Here is a 13,509-nt window from a genome sequence, read left to right as displayed (position 1 = left end):
GTTTGTGGTAATCTACTTGGACAACATCGTAGTATACAATTCAACATTAGAAGAGCATAAAAAACATTTGCGAAAGGTGCTTCAAAGGCTTCGGGACAATCAATTATATGTGAAAAGTGAGAAGTGTGCTTTTACGCAAACCAAAATTCAGTTTCTAGGCCATATAATTGAATAGAGTCATATCCAAATGGATATACAAAAGGTGAAGGCCATTAAGGAGTGGGTGACCCCTAAGAATACAACTGAACTTCGTTCATTTTTGGGGTTAGCTAATTATTACCAGGATTTGTGGAAAGTTATTCAAAAAGGATGGTGGCATTCATGAAATTGATGAAGAAGGGGCAAAAGTGAAGTTGGACACTGCAGTGCCAAGCAGTTTTTGAAAGCCTAAAACAAGTCATGATGATAGACCCTGTTTTAGCCCTCTCAAACATCAAAATGCCTTTTGAGGTACAAATAGATGCATCAGACTTTGCTCTTGAAGAAGTATTGTTACAAGAAGGATACCTAGTTGCATTTAAGAGTCGAAAATTGAATGAAGTCAAGAGAAAATACATTGCACTAGAGAAAGAACTTTTAGCAGTGATTCATTTTCTACGGGTGTAGCAACATTACTTGTTAAGATCTTAGTTCATGGTTAAGATAGACAACATAACTGTAAACCACTTTCTCACATAGCCAAAACTTATAGCTAAGCAAGCAAGATGACAAGAGCTCTTGACTAAATTTGATTTCTCTTTTGAGCACAAAGCCAGAAAAACCAACTGTGCAGCAAACGCCCTAAGTAGAAAGGTCGAGTTCATAGCTCTTAGGGTAATCGAGCCAATGATAGGCAACAAAGTGACCACAAATATCCGTAATCTTGTTGAAGAAAACTTGCATTGAGATCCCCAAGCAATTTCCATTATAAAGTTGGTTGAGAGTGGAAAGTCAAAATACTTTTGGGTGGAACATAGACTCCTACCAATAAAAGGACCACGTTTATTTATTCCAAGAGCGAGAGAGTTGAGATAGAAGTTGATGCAGGAATGTCAAAACACCTCTTACGCAAGACACTCAGGTTGGCAGTGGATCGTTACATTACTAAAACAAGGTTACTATTGGCCTCATATGTAGCAGAATGTGATAGATTATGCCAAGACATGCCTCATTTGCTAATAAGACAAAGTAAACAAATAGAGATTAATGAGCATGCTCGAACCTCTACCAGTGCCAACCAAACAATGAGAAAATATTTCTCTGAACTTCATAGTAGGACTTCTTAAAGTGAGAGATATGATAGCAATCTCGGTAGTGGTGAACCGTTTCTCGAAGTACGTGATGTTCATCCCATGTAGAAGTTTGGTTATACAGAAGAAATGGCTTGTATAGTTTTTAAACATGTGATAAAATAGTGGGGTGTTCTTATGAGTATTAGTAGTGACAGGGATCCGAGGTTTACTTGTTTCTTCTATACAGAGTTTTTCAAGCTATTGGGGTCAGAACTCAACATATCTTCTAATTATCACCCGTAAATAGATGACCAAACAGAACGCTTAAACGAGTTGTTAAAAGAATATCTACGACACTTTGTATAGGCGAACTAGAAGAATTGGCCCAACCTGCTAGATATGGCCTAACTATGTTTTAATTCGTACAAAGCTCAATGACTAATAAAACCCTTTTTGAAGTCATCATTGGATAGCAACCTAGACTTCCCCATACCTCAGTGGAATCATATAGTGGAAACAGTCCTCGAGCCTTTAACTTTGTAAAGGAGTGGAGACAAAACACTAATATTGCCAAAGCCTATTTAGAGAAAGCCTCCAGTCGCATGAAAACTGGGCAGATAAAGGTCAAAAGAAGCAACACTTAAAGACATGAGACCTGGTGCTAGTGAAGTTGGTACCTGAACAACTTTGATTCTTAAGGAAGAGATATTGAAGACTAATGCGAAAGTCTGAAGGCCTAGTACCAATTATGGTAAAGGTGGGGAAGACTTCCTACATTATTGATTCACCCAAGTTGATGAAGGTACACCTTGTATTTCACGTCAGCAACCTAAAACCATTCCACGTAGATCCAACAGATGTAAGTAGGAGTCAAGCCATGAAAGCCACTATCAGCACCAAACCACTATCATAGCGCAGAATAGAGGAGATCTTGGCAAGGAGGATGACAATAATCAACTAACGACCAACACAAGAGTATCTGGTGAGATAAGAAGGTTTGGGGCCAGATGAAATCACTTAGGAGAAGGAAATTGATCTCCGCAGCTCGAAGCAGAAAATTGGAGTATTCTAAGCCAACTAGTGAACGAGGACGTCGATAGATTGAGTGGGGGAGGATGTCATGAGCCAACCTTGTATAGGGCTATGACAAGGTAGAATTTCTTAAGAGAGTGAGTCTTTTGTACCTCTAAGGGAGATATCCTTTACTTTCAAACATTGTAATGGCTCTTGGTGACATCTCTAGAAATACTTGTTAAGTTTTTAGGGGGGAAAACCCTTTAGGAAAGGAATGTTGCCATCTCAAGCATTGTAATGGCTATTGGTGAAATGCTTATAAAATCTTGTAAATTCTTTATAGGGGTAAGTAGTTGGTGGGTTGTTGGGCTGTCTCACTAATTCAAGTGCATCTGTGGCTAGCCATCTAAGGCTGCCCGTATGGCCCGATGATGGTGCGTTCTTTTTCTTAGTCCTTTTGTACTTATTTGCAATATTAATAAAACATTTTCTTTTATATAACACTGGTGGTTGTATAAATGGTATTCGGTATGCCCTTTGATTTTAATATTGCTTTCCATGCCTTAACTCATGGTTATTATTCATGTTGTTAAGATATAATCGAGCAATTGACTGGCTTGAGTGGAAGCGTCCACTCGAGCGCCACATGGACTATCGTATACTTAAGCGAATAGGGGGTAGTTCGTGACATTGTGCCTCATGCTTTCCCCTTTTGCTCGAGCACTGGTTTGGACTTTCTGAATCCTTCCCCAAAATGGAAACACAATAAAAACACGCAAACTAAAAGATGATGAAACTAAGAAAAGATAGGGAAAAGACAAGTCAAATGCTACCAATGGCAATAGTCAAGCCTCTTGTTCGCTACCAATGGGAGCAACATCAAAGTGATCCCTTCTCCTTTAGTTATAAAACTAGGAGATAGGAGCATGGTGAGGGGGAAAAAGAATCCTTAAAAGAAAAGAAGGAGAATATAACAAATTTAATAGGTAGCCCATCACACCTTATAAAAAAAAGATTGGTGACAACTCCAAAACCTTCACATCAAGATGGACGGATTCCCAAACTTGCACGTAATAACATTAAAATTTGTTTTGATGTTGTGGGTTTTGAATTTTGTCTACTGTGATTGCTTTGAGTATGTTTTTTGCGGGCTTCAGGCTGCGTGATTTTTTTTTTGATGGTTGCTATTTGGCTCCCGATATGGTGGTTTTTGTGTATGGAGTTTTTGAGAGCTTTGATGCAGGATTGATGTGGTTGTGATGTACGTCTCGTTTATGAGACTCTATTGAACATTTGTATCCTTGCCATGATTCAATGATATTTAAACATTTAAAAAAAAATGCTTGAAATTAAATCATAGAAAATTTGGCTATAACTCCCACCAAAACAACTTGGTGAGACCAAAACCCCTAAAGAATTATTGATGCCCAACTCTCTCCATCTATTATTTTGCGGCTGTGGCTGTCTGATTCAAAAGCTTGCCGTGGACCAGCTTTTGCCGCCTGGTTTGACTAATTGAATCCATAGCAACTGTCGACATGAGCACATATTCCCATTGACTAAAGATATACTTACTGTACATTTTTCAACTCTTCATTTCAGAAATAATGGATATGGAGCAAATTGTGGCTTGGAGAGAAATAATTGGACGAATAATAGATGGATAAAATCTGTTATTAAAGAGAAATAAAATATGCTGATCAATCATGGTTGGATGCAAGTTGTTAATAATTAAACAGAAATAAATAGTTTAGCAGTTTCAAAATCCAAAAGGTTATCAATATATATAATATGCTAATGCTATGAAAAATCCATATATCTATAGCAGCTAATTAAGTTTACCCAGGCGAAAACATTTATATGGCACTCCCAGCCAGTATTTTCACTAAGTCCTGCTTCCACCGAGGCGTTTATATGCCAACTCTTCCGTCCAAATTTCGGGGGAGACAATGCTTGGCTTCCACAAACTCAATGGCTGCAGCAGCCCTGCAAGGCTCTCCGCTGTCGGCAAACACTCACCAAGAAGTCTTTCGTCCTTTGGCAGACTTCCCCCCGGATATATGGGGCGACTGTTTCATGTCTCTCTCGCTCGATAACTTGGTAACTCACGTTTCTCACCTAAATTATATGCATTTGTATGTTAATTTTCACATTTATTATATACGATATAAGTAAGTGTTTATAGATAAACAAACAAAAATAGAATATAACATGTTTTTCGTAAAAAAAAAAAAGAAAGGTAAAAGTACGATAGTTGGAAAATTAATAAATATGAAACAGAACAAACACGAAACTTTTTGGTGTTTGAAAAAGAAATAAAAACATGATTGAAAGACGTATGAAAGTACAAATAATCAACAGTTCATTTGAAATTGAGGAGTAAAGTATGATAACGAGAAAGTATCGAAGATCTCTAATTATTGTACCTTAAGTTGCTTTCCTTGTGCGTTCTGCAGGAATTTGAATCACTCTGTAGACAAGTAGAGGTGTTGAAAAAGAAGGTGAAGGGCATGTTATCGGCTCCGAGTGACCAAGTAGAAAAAATCCTCTTGATCAACTCTCTATGCCGCCTTGGAGTATCGTACCACTTTGAGAATGAGATTGAAGAGCAATTAAGTTACCTTTTTGTTTCATTATCTAAACATATGGATGATAAAGACTATGACTTGGAAACAGTTGCAGCGATATTTCAAGTTTTCAGGCTACATGGTTATCGAATGCGCTGTGGTAAGTCTCATTTACGAATATATGTATATGCAAATTTTATTGAATTAGTTCATTAAGAACATTTTTTATCACTAGCATGCAATGAAGGATGCTAGCTAATCCAATATTGGATTTTGTATCAGATGTGTTTAACAAGTTTAAGGAGGGTGATGGTGAGTTCAAGGAAGTGTTAGCTAGTGATGTCAAGGGCATCCTAAGCTTGTATGAAGCTAGCCAGTTCAGAATAAATGGCGAGAAAATTTTAGATGTAGCCCTTGCTTTCACAACGAAGCACTTAGAGTCCTTGACAGACCAATCAAGTCCCCATCTTAGAGAATACATAGGAAACGCTTTGAACCGACCTTATCACAAAGGCATGCCGAGAGTGGAAGCAAGGCAATATATAACTTTCTATGAAAAAGAAGAATCGCCCAATGAAACATTGCTCAAGCTCGCAAAATATGATTTTAACCGAGTCCAATTTCTACACCAGCAAGAATTAAGCATCCTTTCGAGGTTAATATTAGTTCTAAGCTTTAAGGATGATAGGTGCAAGGTATTCTTCTTTTGAGATAAATATGTTAGATGATAATTGATTGCAAACTCTATTATTTGTGTTGCAGTTGGTCCAAAGACTTGAACATAGCATCACAACTTTCTTACGCAAGAAACAGAACGGTGGAGATCTTCTTTTGGACAGTTGGATTTTATTTCGAGCCACGTTATGCACTTGCCCGAAACATATTCACTAAGCTGCTGATCATCTTAGGATTTATAGATGATACCTATGATGCATATGGTACCTTCGAAGAACTCCAATGTTTCACAGATGCAATACAAAGGTACCCTTTTTATCCTTTCCTTTTTTATACAAGTCTTTCTTTCCATTTGTTTCACATATGGAAGGTTTTTTCTTTTTTTTTCTTTCGATGATGTCTGATCAAGTAAATTCTTCATGTTTAGGTGGGATATTAGTGCCCTTGATCAGCTGCCCGCAGATTATTTGAAATTTCTTTATGGGGCACTCCTTAATGTTTATGATGAAGTGGATAGAATGGTGAGCATGGATGGGAGATGTTACAGCATGTCTTTTACCAAAGATGAGGTGATCATTCTTTCTTATCCTCCACCTAGTTACACAATTATCGATAGTTTTATTTACATTGATGAGAAGCATATATCTTAGAGTAAAGTTGTGTATATGTTACTTCCAAAGCTATGCATACTTATGATTTTTGTCCCTATGGTTTCAAATTTCACATTTTTTATTGAAGACTTCTCATTTGACTAAAAACTCTATGCCCAATAAAACATGGGACAAAAAAAACATGCACCTTGTTATTTCTTTGATGCTTAAGGGCTCAATGCACTGGAGTTGACACTGAGACTTTACCTTTTTGTGGTAAATTAGTTGAAGAAAATTGTGATTTCCTACCTGGTTGAAGCTCAGTGGACGCATGAAGGTTATATGCCAACATTCGATGAGTATTTGGACATTGCATTACATTCAAGTGCAGCCATTCTAGTGATTGCTGAAGTCTTGGTTGGAATGGAAGAAGCAGATGCCAATGTTTTTGAATGGTTGAGACAAGGTGACAGTAAATCTCTTGCAGCAATAAAAATAATTGCCCGTCTCTATGATGACATCGCAACCAATGAGGTAATATTTATAATTTTATTTTCAAAGGGAAAATAAAAAAATATTCTAATTACCATATTCTCTCATTCGACCAAATAAGCTTTATAGTTTTAGCTAACTATATGCCCTTTGATATGATGGAAGGATGAGGAAAAGAGAGGACTAGTTGCTTGTGGGATCAAATGTTATATGAAGCAATATGGCGTTTCAAAGGAAGAAGCTATTGAAGAATTTCGAAAAAGACTTGTCATTGCTTGGAATGAGCTTAATGAAGATCATATGAGGCCAGCGACTGTCCCAATGCAAATCCTTAATCGTGTTCGTAACATTGCATGTGTAATAGATCTTACATACAAGGATGAGGATGGATTTACCATGTCTGAGAAAATTTTGAAAGACCACATTACCAAAGTGCTCATTGAGCCCATTCCTATTTGAGAAAAGGCTTTCCATGTCTGTACAAGTACGACTACATATTGTATTTGCAAGTTAGGTTAGGGTTCATTTTGGTTTGCCTCCTCCCTTTCCTATTGAACATTAGAAGCCTCAACTTCATTTCAACAAAATTCTCACTGGTCAAAATTTGATGATGAAAAGTTTTATCTACCAAAATTTAATTTTGGAGTTATACGTCTAAATTTGCCTGTGAATTTTTCATCTCTTAAAATCAACCACTGATGGTCAGTGCATGGCTATTGTCTTTCTCCCAAGTTTAGCAAGAATTTACGCTTCACAGATATTTATCGCTATCAAAGAGTCTGACTAGGCAAACACGTGAGTGCCTAAGAATTTGCCTTTTTCTTTGTTATTTGATAAGTGGATTAAAAAAATAAAGAAAGTAAAAAAACGCAACATCAAAGGAAAACATTAGGCTAACATTAAATACAACCCAAGTAAACTCCAAGAAATATTATTTTATTCTTAACTCATTGGGCCATATAACCCAACAATTCTTCATTTTTAATTTTTTTTGCACTTTATTTCCATCTCTTATATATATTTTATTTATAATATTGATTCTAACGTACAAAGTTCTTCTCTGATGCCACGTGTTTATGCTTGAAAAGAATTGTCTCATGACGATTGTAGTTGGATTTAGATGAAATTACACGAATTTTAAAAGATATTTTGGTTTCAATTTTCCAATTTGGTTTTTCAAATTAGTTGATTTCCTATCTTTTTCAATTAGTGGTCTTGATTTTGTAACCGAAATGAATATATACATATTGAATGAGTTTGACTGAGTTATAATTTTGTGATGCATCTTTTCAAAAGAATTGTGAAGTAACTTTTTTTTTTTTTGCCTATTACTTATAATGTAGGTACTACTTAAACCATAAAAAAGTATTAAAGAAAAAAAAATAAAAAACAAAAAGAAGAATGAAAGTAGTTACAAGAAGAGGGCAATTTGGTGGTCGTCACAAGAATCTCTTCCCGCGCCTTCTCCTATCTCTGTTTCCAGAAACCGACAAGAAAAAAGAAAAGAGAAAGAATGCGGGGTTTATCGATCGGAGTGGCCTCGGTACTGCTTACAATCGCAGTCGTAATCTCCCTGAAACGCTCAATAAATGAAGTGAAGGTTCCTTCTTGGGATGGATTCCATAACATTTACCTTGATAATATAGAAGAAGATCAAGAAGAGGAAGAAAATGATGAGGAAACAACAACAACAACAATAACCAGCAGAGGCAATTACCTTGACTACGATTTCTATAGGAACACATGTCCGCAAGCTGAAACCATTGTCAGGTCGAAAATGGCTGAAATCGTCTCTCGGCATAACGATGTTCCTGCTGCTCTATTGCGCCTCTTCTTTCATGACTGCTTTGTCAAGGTAAATTAGCTTTTCTTGATGTGAGCATTGCTCTGTTAATAGCAATTTGGGTTTGAAGTTTTGTGAGTTTTCCCACAATTGCAATTAATTAATATGCTGTTGACTGTGCGGGTTTAGGGTTAACATTAAAAGAAACTTAATTTCTTGCCTTTTGCCTTTACAGTAGTTAACTTTAGCTGTTCTGGCTATTCTAAAGATTTCAAGTTTCTTAGGTTCTTACATCTTTTTGGGCAGTTTTGTTGATTAGATGTTGCTGTTACACCTGTTTTTATACTTCGTAGTCTTTATCTGAATTGTCTGACAGAGTATATTTTTCTTTCTATTGCTCCAATGGTTTGCTGCAATACTTTTGATCATGATATAGCTCTTAATGTTGAGGTATTTTCTGAATCAGGGTTGTGATGCTTCAGTCATCTTAACTGACAGCAAAGGTGAACGAAGCAATTTCACTGAGAGGCAAGCTGTGCCAAATAGGACATTGAAAGGTTTTGACATAATAGATTTGATTAAGGAGGAGGTTGAAAAGGCTTGTCCTGGAGTAGTATCATGTGCTGACGTACTTGCACTTGCCACCAGAGATGGCATTCTTCTGGTCTGTTTAATCTCTCTCTTCATAGATGTTCTTTTTCTTTCTGAAATTCCTCTTCCATTCAAGGGATATCAAGGTTCAAAAATTGGAGGGGTCGTTTTAGTTTTGAGTATGATATATACTTGTGTTGGTGTGTAAGGCATAGACTGGTAAAAGAGTACTTCTCTCTGCACAATTTTGTAAATGGAGACTCTGGTTAAATACTCTGGGCTACTCCTCTAACTGGTTGCTCAAAAATCAAAGTGTACAGCAATTTAAGTTGGTTTTGTAGTATAACTGTAATGGGCTGTTTAACAGATATAGGCTTTTACATATATGCTTCTTTCTCTCAGTATTATGCCCTTTTTGTCATTGCCCATAATTATACTTTTTCCAAAACTTCAAGAGTACTGAAACTTCAAAATGATTTTAGATTTCACATTACGCTTGAATTAATATGTCATTAGCATGAAGACAAACAGATGTAGATTGGAATTGGATATTGGGAGGAGGATTAATATCTTTTACAATATTAGCAGTAAGAGTATGATGCTTTCACTGATAGGGCTTTCTATTTGGTACATCTCAAAACTGAATTGTTTGGACTTTGGAGACATGCTATTGTTCTTTGGACGTCTTTCTTTTTGTCCTTCCTTTTGTATTCTGAAAACCAAAGAGAAAAAAAGAAGCTAAGATTGTAGCTGAACATGTTACCCAATCCAGATAAATGCGTGCATGGTTCTCTTTGAGGATACTCATTCATATTTATTTTCAATGCTTATATCATGAAACAATGTTGCTTTCAGAGTTTATCATTATATATTTGAAAGTATGCTGGTTTCTTAATGCACTATCTTCCGTTTGAATCACAGGTTGGTGGCCCATTTTATCCTGTATTCACGGGTAGAAGGGATAGCATTCAGTCTTACTTCAATGAAGCAGTTGCTGAGATTCCAAATCCTGATGGTAACCTCTCGGAGACACTTTTCCTCTTTGGCCTTAAAGGTTTTGATGAAAGAGAAACAGTCAGTCTTTTAGGTATATACCTGGAATTTTTGTCCCCTTACCTTATCTCCCTCTATATGGTCCTTGAAAAGTGAAACTTAAGATGTCATAATGGTTCTTTCTGATTATCTGAAGGGGCACATAATATTGGAAAAATTAGCTGTGAGTTTATTCAGAATCGCCTCTACAATTTCTTAGGGACTGGACAGCCAGACCCAAGCGTTCCATTGGATTTTCTCAATGAAATGAGAATAAATTGTCAAGAAATTCGTGACAGCAGCAATGGTATGTCTCCTACTGCTACAAATCCATCTATCTCGGAAAGTACTGTCTTCCAAGGACTAACTTCAATTTCCTCCGGAGCTGGTTTTGACAATCACTTTTATCAGAACTTGGTAAGGGGTAGAGGACTCCTCTTTTCTGATCAACAACTAATGGCTGATGAGAAGACTGCTAGATATGTAAGGGATTATGCCTTTGGTAATGGATCAGCCTTTAGAACAGACTTTGCCAGGGATATGGTAAAGATATCTGTACTCGATGTATTGACAGGATTCCAAGGTCAGGTCCGAACTAACTGTTCCCTGCCTCTCTATGGCTCTTAAACAACAGTCTCCTAACCAGGTTGTGCATTTTGAGATTCTCCATTTCTTTACTAGTTTAATGTACTACTATCTCGAGGAGTTGTACAATTGATGAAAAACTTTTTGCTTCAATACCTTCAACTACTATTAAACCCAATTGTGGAGCAATAATCAAGTTGAGGATGACATTTTGATCTGTTTGTAAGTTTGATCAGGAGAATTCTGGATAAGTAATATCTGTAGTGTACGAGCATGATTTCACTTCATCATTTTTGCCTGGTATTTGGAAACTATTCTGTGTGAGTGTGAAGCATTAATTTGCAAATTCCTAGCTGTCATGGTAATCACTCACAGGCTTCCTAGATGTCGGATTATTATCATCTGTCTGTGTAAAGACTGTTGTCTCTAGAAATGCAACGAAGATTCTGTCAACCCTTTTGGTTGTTGAAAATGGGAATGTCAGAACATAAAATCTTTTAGTTATCATAATCGTCATCGTCTTCTTCTTTGTTTTACATGCAAAAGTTTTGTGTTCATGCTTGTCTCATATTTTAATCTGTCATGAGCAGGACTACAAACTCCATGTAGTCTTGCATATTCAAATAATGGTGTGCTTAATTTGGTTTAGCAAAATGAATTTCACTGCCAGAACAAATCAAGTCAACATAAAGATGGAAGCTAAAACCACTAGGGAATGGGGCACAACAGACAGTGCACAAATGCAGGTTCTGATACATAGATGAACTAGATTTTTAGTGCGTACTCTAATTTGCAAAAACTTGCCCCAATCTTCTTTTCAAGCAAAGTTCCTTTTTTCGCTTAAAGCATGTCGCAATTATTATTCTGAAGTCACAGATGATGCGGTATGGAAACTAAGCACAGATCTTTTCTTTGCAATGAAGCACGGAAATGTTCAGTCATGTCTAAATCTTCAGGCTTCTTTCCATTAGGAAGCTTCCAATCAAAATGGTAGAGCAGATTTGCAAGTATAAGCTCTACAATTGCAATACCATACGACATACCAGGACACATCCTCCTTCCAGCACCAAATGGAATAAATTCAAAGTCTCCTCCCTTATAATTAATTGAACTATCACAAAATCTCTCAGGATAAAACTTCTCAGCGTCAGTCCAGTTATTTTGATTTTGTCCTATTGCCCATGCATTAATTATGATCCTAGATTTGGCAGGTATGACACATCCGTTAACCTCACAGTTCACTTGGCATTCTCTTGGAAGTAGCAAAGGAGCTGGAGGGTGCAATCTTAGTGTCTCTTTGATAACTAGTCTGAGGTACTTCAACTCATGAATGCCTGATTCATCAACATCTCTTCTACCAGCAAACACATGCCTCACCTCTGCCTGTGCCCTTTTCAATACTTCAGGGTTTCTTAACATTTCTGACATTGCCCATTCTACAACTGTAGATGAGGTTTCAACCCCCGCAAGGAACATATCCTGAAATAGGTAGGATTATTAAGTTTCAATTAAGCATGCACAAAAGACTGATTTTGTGAGTGTCAACATTATGATCGCACCTAGCCAAAATATAGAAAAGAGAAAAAAAAAAAAAGCAATTGACTATAAAGGAACAGACTTTGAATTCACTAACCAGAATAATAGCTTTGATGCTGCTGGTTGATAAGGGAACTTCAAGGGCTCCACGATCCTGAATATCCAGAAGGACTTGGACGAGGTCGTCTACTTCACTTTCTCCTGTCATTGTTGTTAATTTTGTAGCTCTATGTTCCTGAATGATGCTTTCAAGAATCTCATCTACCTTGTTATGCAGTTTTTTATTTTTAGGCCTCATGGCATTGATCAGATGGAGCAATTTTGCGGAAGGATAGACATCAACAACACTGAGACCTCCAAACAACACTACAATGTCCGGAAGAAGTTTCTTGAATGCATCCTGGTGCTTACATTTCCCACCGAAGGCTGCTCTGGAGAATATGTTGACTGTTGAAGAGTACAAGAAGTTCTTAAGGTTGATGGGCGATCCTGCTTTCGATGAGATGGTTCTTACTAAATTAGATATCTCTTCTTCCCCGATTGGTCTAAATGACTGAACTCGTTTCTGACTTAACATCTCCAGCACACAAATTTTGCGTATTTGTCTCCTGTAATCTCCACGGGCAAATACAATATCTCTAAAGTTGTAAGTTATGAACTGTGCAGCATAGAGAAAAGGCCTCTCAGAGAAAACAGAGTCGTGGGTTTTCATCACTTGTTTAGCAGCTTCTGGTGAAGAAATCACAACTGTTGATACTTCCCCAAGTTGCAGAAGCATCACTGGACCATACTTCTGAGCCAATCGGGCAAGGCAGCGATGAGGTTGAGTCCCAATAAGAAGGTGCAAGTTTCCTATCAGAGGTAATTTTGGAGGACCTGGTGGTAGCATTGATGGAGAGCCACTAGATTTGGTATTCATCCATGTCCTCAAAGCCCTGAATGTGAAGAAGAGAAAGGTAAGAAGGAATAAGAAAAAGGGGAGTTGGTTTTCCATGCGAGCAGTGGGAAAGAATTAAATGGAGGGGAAGTTTCCTTTATTGATTATGAATCTCCTCTCTTACTTGGAAACTTGGGTTGGAAGGGTGAGATTTGGGGTGAAACTATGGGGAAAATGCAGTGCCAAATGTATATAACTTGATTTTAGTGGTCTCATTTCATATGTTTTGTCAGCAGCTGAACAGTGCTTTTATTGATATTTTATGATTGCTTTCCATGAAGCATGCAATTTGCATGTTATATGTCCCAATCAAATGACCCTTTTGCGTTTTATTTTACTGGAATTAGCAAGAAGTTGAATGGAAGAATGTAAAAGTAAAACGGTTTGTATTCCACAACGAAACAAAAGATATAAAATATAAAAGGATAAATATCAGCATATCACATGCTGTGGGTCTCGGGTCTTCTTCTTCTTCTTCATTCATGGCAGACTCCCA

General features: G+C 37.1%; 3 protein-coding genes across 3 annotated transcripts; 2 read left to right on the top strand and 1 right to left on the bottom strand.

Moving 5' to 3' along the window:
- The first annotated feature begins 4,085 nt into the window (after positions 1 to 4,085).
- LOC18594730 (putative terpene synthase 6) lies at positions 4,086 to 7,008 on the top strand. Its single transcript, XM_018124617.2, has 7 exons — positions 4,086 to 4,325; positions 4,682 to 4,952; positions 5,075 to 5,447; positions 5,555 to 5,773; positions 5,895 to 6,036; positions 6,343 to 6,591; positions 6,715 to 7,008. The coding sequence occupies exons 1-7, from the start codon at positions 4,086 to 4,088 to the stop codon at positions 7,006 to 7,008; spliced, it is 1,788 nt and encodes a 595-aa protein (XP_017980106.2).
- A 957-nt stretch (positions 7,009 to 7,965) lies between these two features.
- LOC148761748 (peroxidase 1-like) lies at positions 7,966 to 10,827 on the top strand. The gene is made up of 4 exons (XM_088807885.1): positions 7,966 to 8,404; positions 8,799 to 8,996; positions 9,845 to 10,010; positions 10,113 to 10,827. The coding sequence occupies exons 1-4, from the start codon at positions 8,063 to 8,065 to the stop codon at positions 10,580 to 10,582; spliced, it is 1,176 nt and encodes a 391-aa protein (XP_088664011.1). The 5' UTR covers positions 7,966 to 8,062; the 3' UTR covers positions 10,583 to 10,827.
- A 371-nt stretch (positions 10,828 to 11,198) lies between these two features.
- Positions 11,199 to 13,232, bottom strand: LOC148761747 (desmethyl-deoxy-podophyllotoxin synthase-like). Its single transcript, XM_088807835.1, has 2 exons — positions 12,174 to 13,232; positions 11,199 to 12,019 (listed from the first exon to the last, which is right to left on the bottom strand). Exons 1-2 carry the CDS (start codon positions 13,068 to 13,070, stop codon positions 11,411 to 11,413), a joined length of 1,506 nt encoding a protein of 501 aa, XP_088663961.1. The 5' UTR covers positions 13,071 to 13,232; the 3' UTR covers positions 11,199 to 11,410.
- Between the last annotated feature and the right edge of the window lie 277 nt (positions 13,233 to 13,509).

The sequence above is a fragment of the Theobroma cacao genome, chromosome 7 (assembly GCF_053813885.1).
Source record: "Theobroma cacao isolate CCN51 chromosome 7, ASM5381388v1, whole genome shotgun sequence".
Taxonomy (NCBI): Eukaryota; Viridiplantae; Streptophyta; class Magnoliopsida; order Malvales; family Malvaceae; genus Theobroma; species Theobroma cacao.
This window is presented reverse-complemented; position numbering and strand designations above follow the sequence as displayed.

What these genes read in the sequence shown, in the direction of transcription:
- LOC18594730 (XM_018124617.2), top strand. Translation starts at nt 4,086, where the DNA reads ATGGCACTCCCAGCCAGTATTTTCACTAAGTCCTGCTTCCACCGAGGC. An exon ending in CTCTCTCGCTCGATAACTTG is followed by an intron (nt 4,326 to 4,681) that starts GTAACTCACGTT and finishes TGCGTTCTGCAG; the next exon opens with GAATTTGAATCACTCTGTAG. An exon ending in ATGACATCGCAACCAATGAG is followed by an intron (nt 6,592 to 6,714) that starts GTAATATTTATA and finishes ATATGATGGAAG; the next exon opens with GATGAGGAAAAGAGAGGACT.
- LOC148761748 (XM_088807885.1), top strand. Translation starts at nt 8,063, where the DNA reads ATGCGGGGTTTATCGATCGGAGTGGCCTCGGTACTGCTTACAATCGCA. An exon ending in CCAGAGATGGCATTCTTCTG is followed by an intron (nt 8,997 to 9,844) that starts GTCTGTTTAATC and finishes TTTGAATCACAG; the next exon opens with GTTGGTGGCCCATTTTATCC. An exon ending in AGAAACAGTCAGTCTTTTAG is followed by an intron (nt 10,011 to 10,112) that starts GTATATACCTGG and finishes GATTATCTGAAG; the next exon opens with GGGCACATAATATTGGAAAA.
- LOC148761747 (XM_088807835.1), bottom strand. Translation starts at nt 13,070, where the DNA reads ATGGAAAACCAACTCCCCTTTTTCTTATTCCTTCTTACCTTTCTCTTC. An exon ending in GCATCAAAGCTATTATTCTG is followed by an intron (nt 12,020 to 12,173) that starts GTTAGTGAATTC and finishes TACCTATTTCAG; the next exon opens with GATATGTTCCTTGCGGGGGT.